The sequence below is a fragment of the Gopherus evgoodei genome, unplaced genomic scaffold (assembly GCF_007399415.2).
Source record: "Gopherus evgoodei ecotype Sinaloan lineage unplaced genomic scaffold, rGopEvg1_v1.p scaffold_35_arrow_ctg1, whole genome shotgun sequence".
NCBI classification, from domain to species: domain Eukaryota; kingdom Metazoa; phylum Chordata; order Testudines; family Testudinidae; genus Gopherus; species Gopherus evgoodei.
Window position 1 is genome coordinate 4176784 of NW_022060027.1, and position 23548 is coordinate 4200331.

The 23548-nt window shown below is 58.5% G+C and overlaps 1 protein-coding gene across 1 annotated transcript in view; it reads left to right on the plus strand.

Annotated features, from left to right (window-relative positions):
• Window positions 1-22170, plus strand: part of LOC115641681 (immunoglobulin superfamily member 1-like) — a 162763-nt gene extending 140593 nt beyond the window's left edge. Inside the window, exons 12-22 of the mRNA XM_030545011.1 lie at window positions 406-521; window positions 8652-8820; window positions 16145-16195; window positions 16304-16339; window positions 17421-17705; window positions 18006-18248; window positions 19343-19633; window positions 20060-20158; window positions 20560-20631; window positions 21607-21644; window positions 22021-22170. Coding sequence (XP_030400871.1) covers window positions 406-521; window positions 8652-8820; window positions 16145-16195; window positions 16304-16339; window positions 17421-17705; window positions 18006-18248; window positions 19343-19633; window positions 20060-20158; window positions 20560-20631; window positions 21607-21644; window positions 22021-22170 — 1550 coding nt within the window. The remainder of the gene's footprint in view (window positions 1-405; window positions 522-8651; window positions 8821-16144; window positions 16196-16303; window positions 16340-17420; window positions 17706-18005; window positions 18249-19342; window positions 19634-20059; window positions 20159-20559; window positions 20632-21606; window positions 21645-22020) is intronic.
• Window positions 22171-23548: the final 1378 nt, after the last annotated feature.

Consider the following 23548-nt stretch of genomic DNA (forward strand, 5'->3'; position numbering starts at 1 on the left):
GCAGCTGAGATACCCCTGGACTGGGCTCACTGCACAGCAGACAGGCCGGGGCAGAGGCACCTGTGGGGGTGGGCAGAGGGATCCTATGGGGACAGGGAGCTGGGGTGGTTCCCTGTTCTCAGGGTCATTGTCCCCATCCCCTGCCCCAGTGCTGGCTGTCTCGGGGCAGTTCATCCATCTGGGAGCCCCCTTCACCACTGAAGCTGAGGCTCAGCCCCCCGGGGAAGTCTCTCCTGAGGGTGTCCGGCCCCGAGGATACCCCACAGCCGCCGTGCCTGGGAGACCCCCAGAGGGGGGCTGGGCCAGACCTGCCGGATGGAGGGTTAAGGGCTCCACTCCCAGGGCAGTGCCAGCTGCTGATCTCCCCGTCTGAGCTGCCGAGTGACTCTCCCCTTCCCCCCACAGCAGCCCCCCTGGATTTCACCGACACCAACATCGCCCGCCTGGCGCTGAGCGCTGTGGTCCTGCTCGTCCTGGGACTGATCCTGGCAGATGCCTATTACAGCTGCCCAAGTGGGGCACTCTAGGTGAGGTGACCCCCCGCCCTCCTCTTCTGTGTCCATTGCTCTCCTCAGGGGCTGGGCCCAGAGTGACATGGGCCGCTCTAACACACCATCTCTCTGAGGCCCCAGGAACCTGGATCCAGCCGTGCAGGGAAGAGAATCTCCCCGGGGGACAAGTGGATTCCCATGGGGTGCAGAGACGCTGGCACAAACGCCCTGCCCCCAAACACCCCTGCCTCGGAGAATCGCCCCACCAAACAGCTCCCGAGCTGATGGCAGTGTGACGGGTTCGGTTACAGAGACCCCCTTGGGACTGTCACCTGATGTGCTGAGACGCCCTCTGAGCCCTTTTTTCCTGCCACTTTGGGTCTCTAGAAACCTGCCTTGTTGAGCAGGACATGCAAGCCTGCTGCAAACACAGACCCAGGGTCTGAACTGTGCCCCCAAAGCTGCACTTAACTGAAAACAGCTTGAGAAGTGCTCCTGTCTTCAGCACCCAGACACTCGGCTCCCAATGGGATCCAAGCCTCAAATAAATCCATTTTACTCTGTAAAGCTTATACAGGGTAAACTCATAAAATGTCCGCTCTTTGTAACACTGAGAGATATGCACAGCTGTTTGCTCCCCCAGGTATTAATCCCTTACTCTGGGTTAATTAATAAACAAAAGTGATTTTATTAAGTATAAAAAGGAGGATTTAAGTGGTTTTTAGTAATAACAGACAGAATAAAGTAAGTTACCAAGCAAAATAAAACAAAACACACAAGTCTAAGCCTAATAACATTTAAGAAACTGATTACAGGTAAATCTCACCCTCAGAGATGTGCCAGTAAGCTTCTTTCACAGACTAGACTCCTTCCTAGTCTGAGCCCGATCCTTTCCCCTGTACAGTCCTTGTTAACTCTAGCTCAGGTGGTAAGTAGGGGATTTCTCATGACTGGCAGCCCCCTTTGTTCAGTTCCACCCCCTTTTATAGCTTTGGCCCAAGGCGGGAATCCTTTGTCTCTCTGGGTTCCCACCCCTCCTTCTAAATGGAAAAGCACCAGGTTTAAGATGGATTCTAGTTCAGGTGACGTGATCACATGTCACTGTAAGACTTCCTTCTTCATAGCTTAGTACAGAGGTAGGCAACCTATGGCACGCACGCCAAAGGCAGCACGCGAGTTGATTTTCAGTGGCACTCATGCTGCCTGGGTCCTGGCCACCGGTCCGGAGGGCTCTGCATTTTAATTTAATTTTAAATGAAGCTTCTTAAACATTTTTAAAACCTTATTTACTTTACATACAACAATACTTTAGTTATATATTACAGACTTATAGAAAGAGACCTTCTAAAAACATTAAAATGTATGACTGGCACGCGAAACCTTAAGGTAGAGTGAATAACTGAAGACTCAGCACAGCACTTCCGAAAGGTTGCCAACCCCTGGCCTAGTAGCTGGAAGACAGGTGCTTAGGAAGGCTTTGCAGGTAAACAAACCCATTCACAGTTCACATTGAGTCTGAAGCACCCTTAACAGCTTCCACTTCACATGTTTACATGTTACTAATCTTATTCGCCTAACTCCAGACATAGAAATAGAATCATAGAAATCAGGGTTGGAAGGGACCTCAGGAGGTCATCTAGTCCCACCGCCTGCTCTAAGCCGGACCCATCCCCAACTAAATCATCCCAGCCAGGGCTTTGTCAAGCCTGACCTTGAAAACCTCTGAGGAAGGAGATTCCACCACCTCCCTAGGGAACCCAGTCCAGTGCTTCACCACCCTCCTAGGGAAATAGTGTTTCCTAATATCCAACCTAGACCTCCCCCACTGCAACTTGAGACCGTTGCTCCTTGTTCTGTCATCTGGTACCATTGAGAACAGTCTAGATTCATCCTCCTTGGAACCCCCTTCAGGTAGTTGAAAGCAGCTATGAAATCCCCCCTCATTCTTCTCTTCTGCAGACTAAACAATCCCAGTTCCCTCAGCCTCTCCTCATAAGTCATGTGCTCCATCCCCTAATCATTTTTGTTGCCCTCCGCTGGACTCTTTCCAATTTTTCCACATCCTTGTAGTGTGGGGCCCAAAACTGGACACAGTATCCAGATGAGGCCTCACTAATGTTCAATAGAGGGGAATGATCACGTCCCTCGATCTGCTGGCAAAGACCCTACTTCTACAGCCCAAAATGCCGTTAGCCTTTTTGGCAACAAGGGAACGTTGTTGACTCATATCCAGCTTCTCATCCACTGTAACCCCTAGGTCCTTTTCTGCAGAACTGCTGCCTAGCCACTCGGTCCCTAGTCTGTAACAGTGAATGGGATTCTTCCATCCTAAGTGCAGGACTCTGCACTTGTCCTTGTTGAATCTCATTAGGTTTCTTTCAGCCCAACCCTCTAATTTGTCTAGGTGCCTCTGTATCCTATCCCTGCCCTCCAGCGGGAGAGCAGAAATAATACATGCAAACAGATAGGATGAACACACTTAGTAGATCATAAATTTTGTAATGATACCTTACAAGAGATTATTTGCATAAAGCATATTCCAGTTACATTTACATCCCATTCCAGTTACATTGTCCCCTGTCCATCCAGGGTCGCCCTAACCAGGGTGCGTTTGGCCCTAGTGCTCTCTCAACATGAGGCTGGGTGGTTAAATCCCCCAGGATCACCAGGGCTCATCACCATCCATGAGCCAGGCCTGCCCCATCCCGCAGAATCACACACAGCCCAGCGCCCCGAGACAGAGCCCTTGGCCCCTTTGTGTGGCGACACTGCGTCTGGCCCTGGCACTGGAATAAGGGCACTTACTGCCCCCCGGTGTCTGTCCCCCTCCTCTCTCTGCAGCGGGGTCCCCCATCCCCTTTTCTCTCCCCCCTTCTCCCCACCCTGTATTTCTATAGTACAAACCCCCAGAGCTTCCTTCTTCCCTGACCCCCAAATCTCCCCACCCCAGGGGGCGGCTGTGATACCGGAGCCTCCAAATGTCCTCTCATGGTGGGTTCAGCTGACGGAAGGTGAGTGAGAAGTTCAGGCAGCATCACGAGAACCTGGATGAATGAACGTTGGGGGAGGAAAGTTGGTGAGACAGAAAGACGGGATTAGTCCAACTCGACCAGCCACCGGACAGTCCCCACGAGCTGGGCTGGGGCCCACCTGGGACATAGGAGAAGTCAGGGAGCAGAAATCCATGACCCCAAATTGGAGTGTTGGAAACAAGGCCTCATTGATGGACAAAATATTGTGGGGACGGGCTGTGCTGCCCACCGCCCTTTGGAGCCTTAAAGAAAGAGACTCGCTTCACCATTGTGGCTGCCACTCCCCATCTCCTGGGCCCCCAGGGCCATCCGGACCCTGCTCCGCGGAGACATCCTGAGCAGAGCAGCCGGAGAGAGGGACCCCGATGCCATCGACCCTCCCCCAGCTGGACCCCAAGCCGGGAGGAAACGGGGTCAGACTTTAACAGCAGTCACGGTGACACCGGCTCCAGCCCAGCTCCGTTGGCTCCTCTGCCCCCCCAGGACAGTCGCTAGTGTCTCCGGGGCCAGCGGGGAGACGCCCAAATCCGGGGGATTTTCCAGCTAGAGACTCGCTCCAGCGAATGGGGCCAGGGCTGGAACAAACCCCTCGTTTCACACGGCACCTGCCACTGCTCCTCTGGTTCCTGCTCTGCTGGGTCTGCAACAGCCGGTCCCAGGGGTCAGTGGGGGGTTTGCTGTGGGGCTGAGCAGGCTGAGGGCTCTGGACCCCGCTCCCGGCCTGGGCTTCACCCTGTTCAGTGTGGGGCAGGGGCTGGGGCATGTTCACACCTTGGGCCCTTTACTGCGTCTCCATGAACACAACAGGGCGCAGAGCGATTTAGCTGCTGGTGCTTCTGGGCCCTCCAATAGTGGGTGTTTGGGGGGAGCTGGGAGTTTGGGGGAAGTACGTTGAAGGTATTGGGAGGGGGGCTGAGGGGAGAGAGGCCAGGATGGGGGACAGGAGTTTGAGACAGACAGGCTCCCCCCAGAAGGAGCATGATTGTTTGGGGGTGTGAAGGGGCTGGGGCCAATGGTGCCCCCCAGGAGGGAGCTGTGATTTTTACACCTAAGCAGGTTCCCCTCTCACTGCCCTCCTCCTGCTCCTGCCCCCTCAGTCCTGGGTCACCCACTTCCTTTCCTGTCAGTCTCCTGCCCCTCACAGCCCCCTACAGCACTTTCTGCCCCACATTCCCTGCCCCATAATAGCCCCCCAATACCACCCTTTCCCCTCCCATCACTCCTAGATACTCCCGCCCCACCCACCTTTCCAGTATCCCAATACTCTTTCCTGACCCTCCTTATCTGCTCCCCACACTTTGTCATGTAGCCTCCCCCCAACCTGCAGTGGGTCTGAGCTGGGAGTGGGAGGCAGGATTGTTTCCTGCCAAAACCCCTGCGGAGCCGGGTGGGGTGAGTGCTCGGGGGTGCCCACATGGGGCAGGTTCAGCCTGAAACACACATGGGGGACCCCAAATCCCCTCTCCTCTGTCACTGACCTGCCCCAGACCCCCTCAGCGCCTGCCCCCTCAGTATCAGACCCCTTACCCCACATTCTTCCTCCTTCCCTCCCCCTGCCCCACATGCTGCCTGTCCTATAATGGCCCCCACAACCCCATGTCCCCTCAGCCTTCCTCCCTGACGGGGACAGGCCAGATGGGAGATGGGGGCTTTGGAGGAGACGGGCTGATGGGGGGTAAGCGTGGAGGGAGTAGGCTGGGGGGCTCTCTCCCTACACAGAAAAGCAGGGCAGGGGGGCAGGATTGTTGAAATGGGGCAGCTCCAGCCAGGGGGGATGGGTGTGGGGGAGGCAACAACCCCCCCATAGTTACAGGGCGGGATCAAGGGCGAGAGTTGGGGGGTGCACAGGCTGGGGGGTCAATCTAGGGTCAGAGAAGCTGGGGGGGCTCATTCCCATGCAGCCATCGACCCACCGCTTTGCTGCCTGCCCGCCCCCAACTCGCTTCCTCCACGCCCTGCACCCATTGGGCCCTGCAATTTGCAACCCCCCCGCCCCACTCTCCACCCCTGCTCGGGTATTGGCCAAGGGGGCCGTCGCTCACACACACCCCTGGGAACCTCCATCTGGCAGTGCCCAGTTCTGCCCACTGGACGCTTTAAGCTTATATGAGTTCATCAACTTAACAAAGAACTTGCCTTGTACCAGGCTTGTTATCCCAAGGGGAATCTCTGACACACTGCAAGCCAAGCACACTGCTTCAGGCAGAATAAACAAACAGATTTATTAACTATAAAGATAGATTCTAAGTGATGATAAGCAAAAACAAGAAGTCAGATTTGGTCAAATGAAATAAAAGCAAAACGCATTCTACGCTGATCTTAGCACTTTCAGCGCCCGTACAAACTTAGATGCACCTCACCACAGGCTGGCTGGTTGCCCTTCCCCAGGCTCTCCCCTTCGACCAGCACTTCAGTCACTGGGTGGTGGTGTCTGTAGATGGAGGTGGAAGAGAGAGAACATGGCAAACGTCTCTCCCTTTGATCATGTCCTTTCTTCCCTCTTGACTTTGCCCCCACCCCCTTCAGAGTCAGGTGGGCATTACCTCATCGCAATCCCAAACTGACCAAGGGAAGGGGGGTGACTCGCTGGAGAGTCCAACAGACCCTTTGTTGCTGCCTTGGCCAGTGTCCTTTGTTCCTGTGAGGCTGGGCTGGGTTTGTCCCACACATGCCCTGTTGAGGTGTGAACTGCCCCTCTGCTTCTGCAGAGTTTTTGCCTGGGCTTGTTTTAAGCCATGAAGACACATTTTCAGCCTCATAACTATATACGTGAAATTACAACCTATAATATCACTATCACAACAATGTTCAGTGTATCAGGAGCCTTCTGAAGACACCCGACATGCCAGACTTTGCATTGGATCCCACACAATCATATTATGAGGATGAACGTGGGGGTGCTGGGTGTTCTCCCGAGGTACAGAGCATCACAGGGCCAGGTTCTGATCTCAGCCCTCTCAAGGTCAATCCAGAGTCACCTCTGACTGCAGCCGGGGCAGGGCTGAATTGACCTTGGAGAACTGAAGGAATCAGAGACTGGAAATCTCCTTTCCCCCCTGCTGTGTCTCACCCTGGCTGTGAGCCGTGGGGCCGGGCCTGCACCCCAGGGACGGGGGAGTGGTAAAACGCTGGAGTGGCAGATGGGCAGAGGATTGACTCAGACAGATGCAGTTTCTATCACCCCCACTCACTGCCTGTTTGTGAATTCAGAGGGGTCCTATCCCAAACCCTCCGTCTCTGTCAGCCCCGGTGGGGTGATCCCTGTGGGGGGAAACGTCAACATCCGGTGTTGGCATCAGCTCCTGGACATGAGGATCCTCCTCTACAAGGCTGGACATAGGAACGACATGGGCACTTTATACTGCAATAAAGCCTCCCAGAGCGCTCTACCTTACTCCCCGTCCACGCTAGAGTGACCAGATGTCCTGATTTTATAGGGACAGTCCCGATTTTTAGGTCTTCTACTTATATAGGCTCCTATTAACCTCCCCCCCACACACACCCATCCTGATATTTCACATTTGCTGTCTGGTCACCCTACGTAGAGCGCTCCTGGTACTCCACCTCCACGAGAGGGATAACGGCTGGTGCGTTTTGGCTGAGCCGCCCCAGGGCCAGTATGCATGAGGAGTTACGTTACAGCGTCCTGACTGACCACCAGAAACGGCCCATAATCCCCTTAAGTCAAGTGGCCTCTGTTCTCTTCGTTGTGAAATCGGCTGAGGAATGCCAGGGCGGGCTCCAGGCACCAGCTGAGCAAACTCGTGCTTGGGGCGGCAGATTCCAAGGGGCGGCTTCCCTGCAGTCCTTTTTTTTTTTCTTTTTGGTTCGCTGCTCTGGATGCCCTGTAGGGGATGGCGGCGTGGAGGAAGTGGAGCACCCTGATGACAGCGGGCAGCACTCTCCGTCTGCCCCAGCTGGTGCCAGGTCTGTAGCAAGCCCAGCAGGGCAGCCCACGCCACGTCCTTCCCTCCCCGCCGACCGGAGTGGCACGGAGCCCTCCCGGCAGCCGACACGGTAGAAGCCCTGACCACCCCCTTTCTCTCCCCCCGCAAACTCCCGGGCACGTCTGCAGCGCCGGGAGTCCCCCTGCACCCGTGCTCCGGCCACCCTGCGCAGTTTTTTTTTGCTCTGCCACTCCGGCCACCCTGCAGGTTTGCTTTTCTTTTTTTTGCTTGGGGCAGCAAAAAGCCAGCGCAGGCCCCAAGGAATGCGGAAGTGTCTTTTCAGAGCTCCATTTCAGACAGCGGCTGCTTATCTGCAACAGGGCAAAGCAAACCTTTACTGAGGGAGTGAGAGCGAGGCAGGGGGAGGGGGATCTGAACTTACAAGACAGGGTGCTGATGCACTCTCAGCCCCCAAAAAACCCACTCTCTCTCTCCCCCCATACAAACAACGCACTCCACCCCACCTCCCTCATTTAAAAAGCACGTTGCAGTCACTTGAACGCTGGGATAGCTGCCCATAATGCCCCGCTCCCAATGCCACGGCAAATGCCGCAGGTGTAGCCATGGCAGCTGTCAGTGTGGACAGACGGCAGCGCTTTCCCTCCTGCGCTCTCCGAAGGCGGGTTTAACCCAAAGCCCTCCACATCTGCAAGTGTAGCCAAGCCCTTACATGGACCCTGCTGGCTCTGAGGCTGAATGTCCCATCTCCAGTACCAGACGGGAACAGAGTGGAAATGACACCTGTCTTTATAGTGACAGATCAGTACGAGCTGCCTACACGGAGCCCAGCGACCCAGTGCAGATCATTGTAGCTGGTGAGCAACCCAGCCCGGCACCTCAACTCCCAGCCCCACATCCAGCCAGGCCCCAGGGGGTCTCAGCGAGCCCTGGTGCCCAGCAGACGGGACGTCCAGCCAGTGGAGGTAGGGTGTGGGGGAGCTCTCAGCCCCCTGGAGGTGAGCTGAGGAGGGAGGAGATCTCAGATGGTGCCCTTGGTGCCCTGGATCCCAGGGGAGACCCTCACCCTGTCTTTGCCCCGTCGCTGATGCTCCATGCTGGGGACGGGGCACAGTGGCCGTGCCAGGGTCTGGCTCACGTCTCGTCTCCCTCCCACTGCAAAGCTCAGCTCCCCCAAACCCTCCGGCTCCCTGGGCCCCTTGAGGCTCCCTGGGCCCCTTGAGGGAGCCGTGACCACCCGGTGTCGGGGCCAGCACCAGGGTCTGGAGTTTGTTCTGTACAAGGCTGGGGCCAGGAACGCAGTCAGAGGCAGCTACACCTGCTATTATCCCCCTGACTCGGATCTGGACACTTGGTCAGAGCCCAGCGACCCTGTGCAGCTGGTGGGAGCAGGTGAGGGGCCCAGCTTGGTATCTCCGCTCCCATCCCCACACCCAGGCAGCCCCACAGGCGGGCTCCACACCAGTGGGAGACTCAGAGCCAGGCTGTGCCCCGAGCCCTGGGCCCAGCAAAGGGGACTGTTACAGACCCACCGGATCAGGGCTATGGTCGCAGCTTTGGAGCAGCCTCTGGGAGCCCTTGTCAATGTGCCAGACCCCCTCGGGGTCTCACTCTTCTTTCAGGGCCCCGTGGCTCCCCCACCTCCTGAGGCTGGGCCCCTGGGCTGGCAGCCCCCTGGCTTCCCATCACGAGCGCTGTTCGGCGAGTGCCACTGAGGCAGATCCTGAGGGAGCCTGGTACAATCTTGGGGTGCAATGCACCCCTCCGCCAGCCCTGCAGGGCACCCCACTGCACAGCACACAGGAGGGGCTAGGAGGCCACTGCACCCAGCGCAGGAAGCCCTGGGTTTGCTTGGAGAGAAAAACGTTACAGCCTTGTCCAGCCTGGCATCCCAGATCCCCTGCCAAGCGGTGCTCCCCTGGGCCTCAGCTCTGTCCCTCAGCTCCCTCTTTGCTCAGGTTCCCGGGTGAGCCCCCGATCTCCCGCTCCTCCTCAATCCTTGGCTGTCCGGCTGGTCACACCCGGCTGGCTTCCTGCGGGGACTGGGCCACCCATGGTCCTTAGTTGGCTGCAGGTAGCAAATGTCCCGGAGATGGGCTTTGCCCTGGGCCCCCCAAACCCGAGACACCGATTAGATATTTGTCATGGCCTGGCCGGGAGTAAACAGCCTTTGTTCGTAACCCAGATAACCATGCAACATAGAGGAGAAACTGAGGCAAACAGGGGATTTGTACAAAATATTTACAGAAGATTCCAATGGGTAGGCATGTTAGTCTGTATCCACAAAAACAAGGAGTCCGGTGGCACCTTAAAGACGGACAGATTTATTTGGGCATAAGCTTTTGTGGGTAAAAAACCCACTTCTTCAGACGCACGGAGTGAAAATTACCGATGTAGCCATCATATACTGACACATGCAGAGAAGGGAGTTACCTCACAAGTGGAGAACCAGTGCTGACAAGGCCAATTCAGCCAGGGTGGATGTGGTCCACTCCCAGTAACTGGTGAGGGGGTGTCAATACCAAGAGAGGGGAAACTGCTTTTGTAATGAGCCAGCCACTCCCAGTCCCAACAACCTGCAGCAACTGCACCAGCTTGGTTCTCCGCTTGTGAGGTAACTCCCTGCTTTTCGTATTTATGCCGGTAGCTGTAACTTTCACTCCGTGCAGCTGAAGAAGTGGGTTTTTTACCCACAAAAGCTTATACCCAAATAAATCTGTCAGGGCTTGTCTACATCAGAAAGTTGCAGCGCTGGTGAGGGAGTTACAGCGCTGCAACTTTGAAGGTGTACACATCTGCAGGGCATCACCAGCGCTGCAACTCCCTGTTTGCAGCGCTGGCCGTACTCCCGTTTTGTCTCGGGTGTAGAGGATCCAGCGCTGGTGATCCAGCGCTGGTAATCCAATGTAGACACTTACCAGCGCTTTTCTTGACCTCCGTGGAAGGAGGAAGCCTCTGGTAATCAAGCTGGTCTCCTTTCCCGGTTTGCTTTCTCATTCCCGGAACCCCGAGCAAGCAGGTCTCCTTCCCTGCGGTTTGCAGGGGGGTTCGGGGAAAGCGAGAGCAAACCGCGGCGAAGCTGGTCTCCTTTCCCGGTTTGCTCTCTAGTTCCCAGAACCCCGAGCAAGCAGGTCTCCTTCCCTGCGGTTTGCTGGGTGGCTCCGGGAACGCGAGAGCAAACCGCGGCGAAGCTGGTCTCCTTTCCCGGTTTGCTCTCTCGTTCCTGGAACCCCGAGCAAGCAGGTCTCCTTCCCTGCGGTTTGCTGGGTGGCTCCGGGAACGCGAGAGCAAACCGCGGCGAAGCTGGTCTCCTTTCCCGGTTTGCTCTCTCGTTCCCGGAACCCCGAGCAAGCAGGTCTCCTTCCCTGCGGTTTGCTGGGTGGCTCCGGGAATGCGAGAGCAAACCGCGGCGAAGCTGGTCTCCTTTCCCGGTTTGCTCTCGCGTTCCCGGAACCCCCCTTGAAGCCGCCCAACAGCGCTGCAGTGTGGCCACATCTAACACCACTTGCAGCGCTGGTTACTGTAAGTGTGGCCACTCTGCAGCGCTGGCCCTATACAGCTGTACTAATACAGCTGTAACAACCAGCGCTGCAAAATTTTAGATGTAGACATGGCCTTAGTCTTTAAGGTGCCACGGGACTCCTTGTTTGTACAGAAAATTCCCACTCTGTCACAGGGAACCCAACCGGAGAGCAGGGACGGAGTCACTGGGGGTGTTGGTGTGTTCCCCAGCCTGCGGGCAGCAGCAGTCACTGGAGATTCAAAGCAGGAGGGGGGGGATCCCTGCCCTGGGGAGCTGCAGAACAGGGGGTCTTTCCCAGGGGGATGATCCCCCAGGCTGCCCGCACTCTGAGAAAGCACAGCAGAGTCGGGATCCAGGGTCTGCCAAGTTGGCACCTTCCCCAGCCACAAAAATCCATCTCCCACCCCCTAGAAATGACCCTGAGGATCAATGCAGTGACTCTCCCCCTCCGACGGATCAGGGAGGGGAGTGAAGCCTCCTGCTTCAAACACAAACCCACCTTGAATGGGACAGCGGGAGGCTTCCTTTGGGGGCAGCTGGGACTATCCATGGCCATGGCAGTGCCCTGGAGCTCCCCGCGAAGCAGCCAGGAGCAGCCAGCGTGGGAGGTGGGATACCAGGCTAGATGGGCCCATTGGTCTGAGGCGGTGTAGCCAGGTCTGGCTGGTGCCTCGGCACCGTTGGGGAGGGGCTGGAAATGATGGCCAGGCTGGATCAGACAGTGCCCTCTACCAAGCCCCCCACCCTGCAGCCCAGCACCCCCTACTGAGCCTCCCACCCCTTCAGCCCAGGGCCCCTTGGCACAAAAAATCCCCCAAATCTCGCTTAGCTCTGCCCCCACTTGATGCCCTGGAGTCCCTCTGGCACCCTCCCCATAGAATACACACACAGTTGTCCTGCCCCAGAGGTGGCCACATCTCAGTACCGTGCTGTGAGGACTCCACTCACATGGGGCAGGACCTAATTTACAGCTACTGCTGGGTGGGACTAAGGAGAGGGCCCCAGAGGTAGCTGGTGTCAGCGGAGCTTCCTGTTTCCCTCTCCACCAACTCTCTGGGGGACACCCTCCCCTCCCCCTCTAGCTCAGGGACATCCTCTGTGGGCCCCCCATTCTCCCACCTCAGGCCTGGGGTTTTGTGTGTCTCCCATTCACTTCTCCATCAGACCTTCCCAGCCATTGACCTGCAAGGAATTGCCATCCACTCCTGGCTCCCAGCTCCCTGCTCTAACCACTAGGTGATTGGACTAGAATGTCCTGAGGTCCCCTCCAGCCCTAATCTTCTATGATTCTATGATTGCGGGGAGCGTGTTTGGAGTGTTGGTGGATTCACACACACACACCAGGGACTCTCTACCCTCCCACCCCCAGGAGCCTGGCGCCGATGGACTCCCCTACACTGACTAGACGGTCGGGCGCTGCAGGCCAAGCGGGGGGCCTAGCCCGCCCCCGAGCCCACCCAGCCCAGCGTGTACGCCGCGATCAGTGTGAGCCAGGGTGCCCCGCAGTGAAAACCCCCCGCAGCCATGGGGCACCGGCCCCCAGGGGGCGGCAGACTCACCCACCTGCAGTGACAGCCCCAGAGAACTCTGCTTCTAGGGAAGATTTAAGGGGGATGCCCCAGACTGCCCTCCCCTTGCTGCAGCCCCATCCCATCAAGCTGCTGTCCCCCTTTCCCACTGCAGAGGAATTATTTCAGTTCAGTACCAATGTGGACACAAGAACAAATGGGTATAAACTGGACACTAGAAAGTTTAGACTTGAAATTAGACGAAGGTTTCTAACTATTAGAGGAGTGAAGTTCTGGAACAGCCTTCCAAGGGGAGTAGTGGGGGCAAAAGACATATCTGGCTTTAAGACTAAGCTTGATACGTTTATGGAGGGGATGGTATGATGGGACAGCCTAATTTTGGCAATTAATTTGGCAATTGATCTTTGATTATCAGCAGGTAAGTATGCGCAGTGGTCTGTGATGGGATGTTGGATGGGATGGGATCTGAGTTACTACAGAGAATTATTTCCTGGGTGCTGGCAGGTGAGTCTTGCCCACATGCTCAGGGTTTAGCTGGTCGCCATATTTGGAGTCAGGAAGGAATTTTCCTCCAGGGCAGATTGGCAGAGGCCCTGGAGGTTTTTCGCCTTCCTCTGCAGCGTGGGGCACGGGTCACTTGCTGGAGGATTCTCTGCAGCTTGAGGTCTTCAAACCACAATTTGAACTTCAGTAACTCAGACATAGGTTAGGGGGTTGTTATTGAAGTGGGTGGGTGAGATTCTGTGGCCTGCATTGTGCAGGAGGTCAGATTAGATGATCATAATGGTCCCTTCTGACCTTAAAGTCTATGAGTCTATGAGACCAACATTTGGGGGGCTGTGGGGGGCTCAGCACCAGGAGCGGAAGGTGTCACAGAGTCCCTGGGCGATGCTCTGGACCTGCTCCCTACGAAGCCAGTCAGGACTCTGGTGAAGTCCCCTCTCTATGAGCAGACTGTCTTCAGGGCAAGCAGCACACACGGCTTCACCTTCCTGGGTCTGACCCTTGGAGCATCCTCTACCCCTCTGTGCACTTCCCACTGCGAGTCCGCCCCGGCGGGGTCCTGGGGAAGCCACAGGGTCCTGGACCCCCACTCCGCAGTCAGAGGTGACTCTCAGCCAGCCGGTAACACAGAGGTTTATTAGATGACAGGAACACGGTCTAAAACAGAGCTTCTAGGTACGGAGAACAGGACCCCTCATCCGGGTCCATTTTGGGGGACAGTGAATCAGAAACCTACATCTGCACTCACTCCTCGTCCGCAGCCAGCTCCAAACTGACTCACCCTCCAATCCCTCCTCCTCCAGGCCAGGAGGTCCCCTGATTCCTTTGTTCTCCAACACCTTTAGCTGTCACCTTGCAGGGGGAAGGGCCCAGGCCATCAGTTGTTAGGAGACAGAGTGCCAGGCATTTAGGTGCACTGGCCCCTTCCTCTGCAGCAATCACACATCCTTATCCCACTACCTAGAGGCTTAAGAACTGCATAGGGGAAACTGAGGCACCAACACAGTATTCAGAGGAAACATTAAGAACAGTCCCACTTCGTCACCGGAGGGGACACATTGAGGCAGCTTTTATGTGATTTTGCATCCTGTTAATCTCCAGATTTGTAATAAACACAGAACCACAAACCAGCACCCCCTGGGCAGCCCCCAGTGCCCCTCTCCCTGTGCTGGCAGTGTGTGTCACATCCAGGGGAGATAGGATCACTTGTGGGGGCAGTGGGCCCTCCTGCTCTAACTACTATACCCCAGAACTAGGATATATTACAGGGTCGCTGCCGGGAAATCAGGTTTACGCTGAGTTTCACTGGCAGTAAAAGAAACAGAAAGCGAGTGCTGGCTCTGATCACACTTCCTCTTTTCCCGGATTTTTTGGCTGCTGCTTTGGCAATTTAGGATCTAACTGTATCCCTCCCTCCTGCCCTCCCCACCTCACAGGGGTCAGAAACCACCCACTGGTTCCCCAGCCCTCTGTCCCATCTCTGTCTCATGCCACTTGGCTAAGAATAGCATCTGCAGCAACACTACCTAAGAAGGGGGTTGACCAGGCCTCTCCACCCTCATGCTCCAGGGCAGGTGCTGGGCCCAGCCAGGTCAGGAAGGAATCTCTGCCCCACTCCATGGGAGAGGATTGTTCTGTGGGGGGCCCTGTGCGGGAGGGAGAGCCCTCCTCTGCTCTGAGCTGTTGCTCCAGGGAGGCTAGACGGGCCTGCTGGAAAAAGTCAGGGCAGCCTGGGCACCTCTTGATGCCTCCTGAGATTTCCCCTTTCTCAGCTGGTCTCTGAACTGGACAGCTCCCATGTGGGGCTGGAATGTGTGATGCAGTAGGGACTGTCTGTGTGGGGGATGGGAGAGCCGGGGATGACTTAGATGAGTGTGACGAACTGGGAATGTTCTTAATGTTTGCTCTGAATACTGTGTTGGTGCCTCAGTGTCCCCTCGGCAGTTCTTAAGTATCTAGGTGGTGGGATCAGGGTGTGTGATTGCTGCAGAGCAAAGGGCCAGTGCACCTAAATGCCTGGTGCTCTGTCTACTAGCAACTGATGGCCTGGGCCCCTCCCCTGCAAAGGTGCCAGTTGAAGGTGTTGGAGACAAAGGGATCAGGTGACCTCCTGGCCCAGGAAAGGGGCTAAGCAGAGAGGAGGGGCTGGAGAGTGAGTCAGTTTGGAGCTGGCTGGGGACGAGGAGTGAAGTGCAGACGTGGGGGTCTGGCTCACTGCCCCCCCAGAATGGACCTGGCCAAAGGGTCCGGTTCTCTGTACCTACAAGTTCTGTTTTAGACCCTGTTCCTGTCATCGAACAAACCTCTGTGTTACTGGCTGGCTGAGAGTCTCGTCTGACTGTGAAGTGGGGGTGCAGGACCCTGTGGCTTCCTCAGGACCCCGCCGGGGCGGACTCACTGTGGGAAGCGCATGGAGGGGCAGAGGATGCTGAATGCTCCAAGGAGACCCAGGAGGTGACGCCGTGTGAGCTGCTTGCCCTGCAGACAGTCTGCTCCAAGGGAGAGGAGGCTCCCCAAAGTCCTGCCTGGCTTGGTGGGCAGCAGTTCCAGAGCATCACCCGGGGACTCCGTGACAGTGAAGGACAGGAGCTGAGCCTATAACTGAGCCCGGTTGTGGGACAGGGGGTCAGAACCTTTGCCTGGGAAGACGGACAAAGGAAGGGGCTGGCTGGAGAAGTGAGTTCAGTTTCGGTTTTGGGCTGGGTGCTGGAATTCAGGGAATCCCAAGCTGGGCTCTAAGCTTCCTGAACCCCCAGAAGGACCAGATTGAGGGGTCCTGGTTGTGCCTACAAGCTCTGCTGTCACCTGCATTCCTGTTGTCCAATAAACCTTCTGTTTTACTGGCTGGCTGGGGATCACTGTGAGTCCCAGGAAGAGGGGTGCAGAGCTGGACTCCCCCATACTCCGTGACAGAATGTGGTGATGGGGGTGGGGTCTGGGCAGCTGCGGGAGGGGATGTGGTTTTCTGGACGCTGGCTTTGCTCTGACCGTGGTAGATTTGGGCTGGAGATTGCAGAGAAACCAGCTGATGGGGAAGAAAGGGGCTGAGCTCATCACCGGCTCCCTGGGCTGCAGCCCCTGGCGCAGTTCCTCATTCCCCTCGCACTCGGGCCTCAGGCTCCGTGGAGCTCAGCACTGGGGTGTTGGTGGCAGCGCTGAGGGGTCCCCCACTGCCCCATCATGGCATCTGCTCTCACCATCCTCTTCCTGGGTGAGTATCAGAGACAGCCAGGGCGTGTGCCCATGGGGAGATCTGAGCCCAGGGTGTAGGATCCAATTGCTCTGGGATCTGGTCCCTAACGGTCCGTTTCCTTTCCAGGCTGCTGGCTGGCCGGGTGGAGCAGGGTGTCGGGAGGTGAGTATCTGTGGGGAGTGGGGCAGCTGGGGGAATTTCCACATTAAGGACGAGGGATGTAGGTGAGGGGGTGAGGGGCGCAGATCCACCACAGGGATGATCCTGTCGCACCTCTGCTCCCCTCCACACCCAGAGGTGGGGACTGAGACCTCGCTTCACTCATTACAGAGATGGGCACCACACAGGGTGAATTCACTGGCACTCAAAGCTCTGCCCCCCAGGAAATACAGAGTGAAGGCACCAGCCACCCCGCAGCACCCCCGAACTGTGCCCGGGGAGCTGGCAGCAGCCCGGGGAACGGGTCAGGCAGAGCAGGGCTGTAAGACGTGGACACGCAGAGGGACTGGAGCAAGGCCCCGTTGTGTCTCACCCTCGGCTTGCTGCACACGCGTGTGTCACTGCTTTGCTCGTGGGTCAGGCTCAGCCCGGGCCGGCGGTCGGAACGTCCCCTGAACGGCTTTGGGAATATCCTGTCTCCAAAGGGGCCCGCCGGCACCATGCAGAGCGGAGCTAAATCTCCAGCAGCTGAGAGCGGTTTGGGGCAGAGCAGAGCCAGACTTTGAGCCCTGGGGTGGCAGGAAAATGTTAGAACAACCGGGGGATTTTGCAAATGTGTTTTTCGGAGCCTTTGCTCAAAGGACTCAGATTTGTCCCACGAACCCCACCTTGCACTCCTGTGTATGCAGCACGTTGCCGGACAATTGGAGTAAATGTGGTTTTTAGAATATTTTAAAGAGTAATCCATGTTCAGCCCAACTTCAGCAGAGCTGCAGCTGTGCTACAATGTTAGAAAAACAGAAGGAGGGTGACTCTGATCTCAGCCCCCCCCAGGGTCAATCTGGAGTCACCCCGACTGCTGCGGGGACAGGGCTGAATTGACCCTGGAGAACTGAAGGAACCAGAGACTGGAAATCTCCTTTCCCCCTCCTGTGTCTCACCCTGGCCGTGAGCCACGGGGCCGGACTGCACCCCAGGGACGGGCAGGGGGTAAAACGCTGGAGCGACAGATGGGCAGAGGATTGAATCAGACGGACGCGGTTTGTGTCACCCCCACTTACTGCCTGTTTGTTTGTGACTCCAGAGGGGTCCTACCCCAAACCCTCCATCTCTGTCAGCCCCAGTGGAGTGATCCCTGTCGGGGGAAAAGTCACCATCCAGTGTTGGCATCAGCGCCTGGGCATGAGGTTCCTCTTCTACAAGGCTGGAGATGGGAACTATCTGACTTATACAGACCCTGCCGGCTCTAAGGCTGAATTTCCCATCATCAGCGCCAGACGGGACCACGGGGGCAGCTACACCTGTCGTTATCATGACAAATCAGGCATCTACTCGGAGCCCAGTGACCCTGTGCAGATCATTGTAGCAGGTGAGGGGCCCAGCCCGGCACCTCTGCTCCCAGCCCCACACCCAGCCAGGCCCCAGGGGGTCTCCGTGAGCCCTGGCACCCAATGGATGGGACATCCAGCCAATCTGAGGGTGAGGGGATCTCAGCACCCTGGAGGTGGGCATGTGGAGAGGGAGGAGGTCTCAGGTGGTTCCCTTGGTGCCCTGGATCCCAGGGTGACCCTGACCCTGACTCTGCCCTGTCGCTGATGCTCCACGCTGGGGACGGGGCGCAGTGGCTCTGCCGGGGTCTATCTCAAGCCCTGTCTCCCTCCCACTGCAGAGCTCAGCTCCCCCAAACCCTCCAGCTCACTCAGCCCCAGCAGGGGGGTCGTTCTGGAGGTAGCCATGACCGTCCGGTGTCAGGGTCAGCGCCGGGGTCTGGAGTTTGCTCTGTACAAGGCTGGGGCCAGGAACGCAGCAGCGTGGGGCGGGGACTTGGCTGGGGTCGAATTTCCCATCCCCAAAGTGAGCCGGGCAGAAGGAGGCAGCTACACCTGCTATTACTCCCCCAGCTCAGATCCTGGTCAGAGCCCAGCAACCCCGTGCAGCTGGTGGTAGCAGGTGAGGGGCCCAGCTCAGCGTCCTCACTCCCAGCCCCACCACCACCACCAGCCAGCCCCACAGGGCGGCTCCATGCCAGTGGGACACTCAGAGCCAGGCTCTGCCCTGAGCTCTGGGCCCAGCAGAGGGGACACCCAGCCGGGGAGCGGGGACGGAGTCACTGGGGGGTCCCAGCCAGGGGGGAGCAGCCTTCTACCCTGCACATGGTCTGACCCTGCCCTGGTCACCCGGTGTCGGGAACCTGCCAGTCGAGCATTAAGCGACATGGCCCCGTCTGTCCCGGGCGGGTCGTTATCTCTTCTCCTCTCCCCGGGGGAGGTCTGCACCCTCCGCGGAGGGTCTGGTCTGGGGCAGTTTGGGGAGTCAATGGCCGTGCTGCCCTGGGTCGATAACGGAGCAGGCCAGCCGGGGGAGGGCGCCTGGCCCTATAGCTGGAGATGGGGAGGTTTGGGGGGCCCTTGGCTGCTGGGGGAGCTCGTTCTCAGCCTGGGCCTGGCCCCGGAGGAAATTCTGTTCCCGGCCCAGATGAGCGTGACCCTGATTGTGGCCGGGCCGGAGGCAGGGAGCCACCACCCCGGGGTCACTCCAGAGCTGTGGGCTGTTGTCGGGTGTCTGCCCTGCAGCTGGGGGCTGGCGGGCGGCACCCGGGTTAGCTCAGATGGAGCTGAAAACAGCAATGGAGCCCTGGCCGGGCAGGACTAGCCACTCGCGTGTGCACCCGGCGCCCTGAGCGGCTTGTCCTCGAGCAGCCAGCCTGGGCGGCTGCAGGTAGCTTGGCCGTGCCCACACACACCCAGGGTAGGCCAGATGCAGGGAATTAGGCAGAGGCCACACACGGGCATATGAGGATCCCAAGAACTAGGAAGCCGCGGTTCGGTGTCTGTGGGGCTGGAGCCCAGCTCACAAGGCAGGGATTCTGGTGGGGGAAACTCTGGGATCTGGGAGAGAATCTCTGTCCAGGATCCTCTGGATGTGCCCAGGGCTGGGGTGGGCTGGGGAGGCCAGGGCTGGGTGGGGTCCCATGTCTGGCTGTCACAGCCTGTCTCCTGTGCACAGATCCCAGCTTACCCAGACCCAACATCTCTCTGAGCCCCACTGGGGTCACCGCCCCAGGAGCAGACGTCACTATCCGGTGTCAGGGGCAGCACCAGGACGTGAGGTTCTTCCTGCACAAGGCTGGAGACCTGAACCCGCAGCAACACATGGACCCTGCTGGGGCCGGGGCCGAGTTCCGCATCCCCACCGTGGGCCTGCAGCACGGAGGGAGCTACAGCTGCAGCTACTGGCCCCGGTCAGAGCCCTTCGTCTCCTCGCTACCCAGTGACCCCGTGCAGCTGGTGGTAGCAGGTGAGTGATCCAGCTCGGTGTCCCCACTCCCAGCCCCACACCCAGACGGACACTCGAGGGCTCGGCACTGATGGGACACTCAGAGCCAGGCTTTACCCAGAGCCCAGAGGTGGGGACATCCGGCCGGGGAGTAGCCACTGGAGATTCGGGGCTGAGGGAGGGGGGATCCCTGCCCCAGGGGGAGCTGCAGAGCAGGGGGACTTTTGCCAGGAATGCTCCCTGGGCTGCCCCTGCTCTGGGGACACACAGAGGAGTCGGGGTCCAGGGGCTGCCCAGCTGGCACTGGCCCCAGCTACAAAAATCTCCCTCCCCACCCCCAGAATGACCCTGACGATGGATGCTGAGTTGCGGGGCGGGGGTGGGACGGCCGCTGAGTCGCTGGTTCAGTCCCCCCGGCCCTGATAGACGCTGGTTCTATTCCTGCAGAAATAAACTTGATGACTTGGCCCATCATTGCTGCGGTGAGCTCAGCAGCCGCCGTCGTCCTCCTCGTGGCTTTTGTCTGCTTCCGAAAAACTCGAGCCAGTGAGTGCCCCGCCCAGCGAGGGAAGGGTTAAACCTGCCGCTAAGCAGGGCGAGATGGGGTGACTGCTGGGATGGGGGACTGTGCAGGTAAAGCCAGGGAGGAGGGGGGCTCAGCAGGGGGCGCTGTTACGTAGGTAATCCCTGTACACACAGCTGTGCCACCCCAGAGGTGGCTGCATCTCAGCACTGGGCGGGAGGGGGGGGTCCCTGTATAATGAGTCGCTGGTACCCTGCCTCTCTGGTACCTGGGGAGACAGAGGAGCTGACTGGCCTGGATCAGGTTCGTTATAATGAGTCACTAATGAGGGAGGATTGGGGACAGGAAAAGCCCCCTGAGTTAATCTGTGCCTCCTCCTGACCTATGGTGTTGCGCTGCCCCCTACTGGTCTGGCCCACCCCAGGAGGGATCCAGACTCAGCACCAGCAGCAGAGGGGAGCCTCCCAGGCACCCCCATCCCTGCTGCCCTGTGGAGGTGAGTGGCCGGGTGCTGGGACCGGGGGATCGCGATGGGCTCATGAGCGATTCTGGTTTGTGTCCCTCTGCAGGAAAAGGATCCACATTGAGACCGAGCAGGTAGGAACCTGGATCCTCCCCCCTCGGTCACAGGGCTCCTGGGTTCTGTCCCCACTCAGGAATGGGGGGTGTGACCAGAAGTGGTTAGAGCAGGGAGGTGTGGTGGGGGTGGTGACCAGAAGTTCTGGGTTCTATATCTGCCTCTGGGAGCAGAGTGGGGCCTAGTGGTCAGAGCGGGATGGGGGTGGGGTCTGGGTTGGGGCAAGCGGGGGTTAGGGAACTGGATTCAGTGTGAGGCAGGATGGGGGGCTCGCTGGGTGTGTTGGGGGGAATATGAAATTTACAAGGGGATTTTCACTTTTATCACCAGCTCTATGGGAGCATTAAAGGCACCGGCTCAGCAAGACCCCACCTGTGAGTAGCACACCCAAGGGGGTACCAGGGTGGGGCAGGACCCCTGGGGGAGGGGAGGGGCATGTGGGGGCTCCACCCATTTGGGGCAGGGCCTGATTTACAGCTGCTGCTGGGCGGGGCTAAGGAGAGGGCCCCAGAGATAGCTGGTGTCAGCTGAGTGTGTTGGACTCCCAGGAGCATCCTGGGGCCATCCTCCCTTCCTGCTCTAGGTCCCCATCCACTCCTGGCTCCCAGCCCCCTGCTCTAACCACTGGACCCCATTCCCCTCCCGAGCCAGGGCAAGAACACAGGTGTTCTGACTCCCAGCCCCCCGCCCCCGCTGTAACCCCCAGATATCTCTGTGCCTCAGTTTCCCTCTCTGTAACATGGGGCTAATGACCCTGGCCCATGCTGTGAGGCGGGGGAGGGGTGGCTCTGCCGGGCTCTGACCCCCTGGCTGGATGGAGGGGTCAGACCTGGGTGTGGGGTTCTGCTTTGGGCCGGCTGGGGGTGCAGCTCAGCGGGTGTCTCTGTTCTGCAGATGCCTCCATCGACAAAGGGAAACAGCCGCAGACCTCGGTAAGTGTCCCCTGTTCCCCCATGGGGCCTGACCTCCAACCCTGACCCACATGGGCCCCAGCAGCCCCTCACACCTCCCCCCCCAGCCTTTCCTGGCACACTCAGTATTTTAGGGTAGGGGTCGGGTTGCTGGGAGGGGCTTATGGGATCGCAGCTGGGATTGCAGTGTGTGTGTGTGTGTGTGTGTGTGTGTGTGTGTGTATCCCTGTTGCCCCCAGCTTGTCGGGCCCTGTGGGGCAGGCAGCGGTGTTGGTGTATGTGCGCACCCCACACACACACACACACATGCCCACACGCACACCCCCACACACCCACCCAGACACACACATCCCCACCCCTCCTACACCCCAGTGACTCTTTCCTCTCCAAGCCCCAGGAGCCCGAGCCCAGCGCCAATGGACTCACCTACGCCGAGCTGAACCACCAGCCATTGCAGGTTAAGCTGGGGGGGCCGGCCTCTACCCCCGAGCCTGCCCAGCCCAGTGTATACGCCGCGATCAATGTGAGCCGGGGGACCCCGCAGTGAGAGCCCCCCGCAGCCATGGGGCGCTGGCCCCTGGGGGCAACAGACTCACCCCCCCCTGCAGCACCAGCCCCGGAAAACTCTGCTTCCAGGGAAAATTTAGGGGAGACACTGCCCTCCCCCCATGCCAGCCCCATCCCATCAAACTGCTGTCCCCCTGCCCTGCCCAGACCCACATATAGGGGCCGGTGTAGGGGGCTCAGCACTGGGCGGGGGAGGGGATGTGCTGAGCTGGCTGTTTATGTTATTTTGCTTCCTGTTAATCTCCAGATTTGTAATAAACACAGAACCACAAATGCCAGGAATGTGTGCAACACCTGGGGGAAATGGGGGGGGGGCGGGGGCTGGTTATACAGGGACCCCTCACCCAGCACTGGGTTGCTGCCACCTCTGAGGTGAGGCTCTGGTTATACAGGGACACCTTGCCCGGTGCTGGGATGCAGCCACCTCTGGAGTGGGGCACTGGTTATACAGGGACCCTTCACCCGGCACTGGGATGCAGCCACCTCTGAGTTGGGGCACTGGTTATACAGGGATCCCTCACCCGGTGCTGGGATGTGGCCACCTCTGGGGAGGGGCATCAGTTGTCTAGGTCACCAGGGTTCACAGCCTGACTCTGAGCGAAGCTGCAGAAGGGTCTGGTGCCCGTGACCAATTGGCGCTGGCTGTTTACATCCCCTCCATGGGGTCATCCCTTCCCCGCTGTGCTGGGGGATCCATCGCTAAGGGGTAGTGATCCCTGGGCGGTGCCCGTACAAGAGATCGGGGGGGGCATCACCCTGTGACCCCGATGTTCCCCTCCTCGGGGCCCCAGGCTGGACAGTGTGGGCACAGGGAGAGCCCCACAGCTAATCCCCCTCTTGAGACTTCTCCGCAAGGGCCCCAGACCCTAATTCTGGGGTGACATGGGAATCGCCACTTGCGGGGAGCAGTGCGGGGGCTAGGATACAGAGCAGGGCAGTTCTGAATCCCCCCTGCAGGGGATGGGGAGGCTGTTTTCCATTGAATGAGGCTTTGTTGTTGTTCAGCAGCGCACGGAGGAGTCCCCTCAGCTCCACCATTGTGGCCCCTGCAGGAGATGCTCCCCCCGGCCGAAGATCCTGGCCTCTTCATGAGATGCCCCCGCTTCTGACATCCTGGCCCCTGCAGACTCCAGACCCCTCAGATCGGCCTGGAGAGACAAAACTGACCCACGTCCACCTGCCCCTGGGCCATCAGACATTGGCCGTTTCCCCATTGCCTCAGTTTCCCTTAACTCCTGCGTGAAGAGCCCCCCTGAGTCTTCTACTCCCTGCCCTGGTGCCCCCTTCCCCCACCCCCTTGAGCCAGCCAGTCCCTGCCCTGGGGACAGATAGGAGCTGGTGCCCCCTTCCCCCACCCC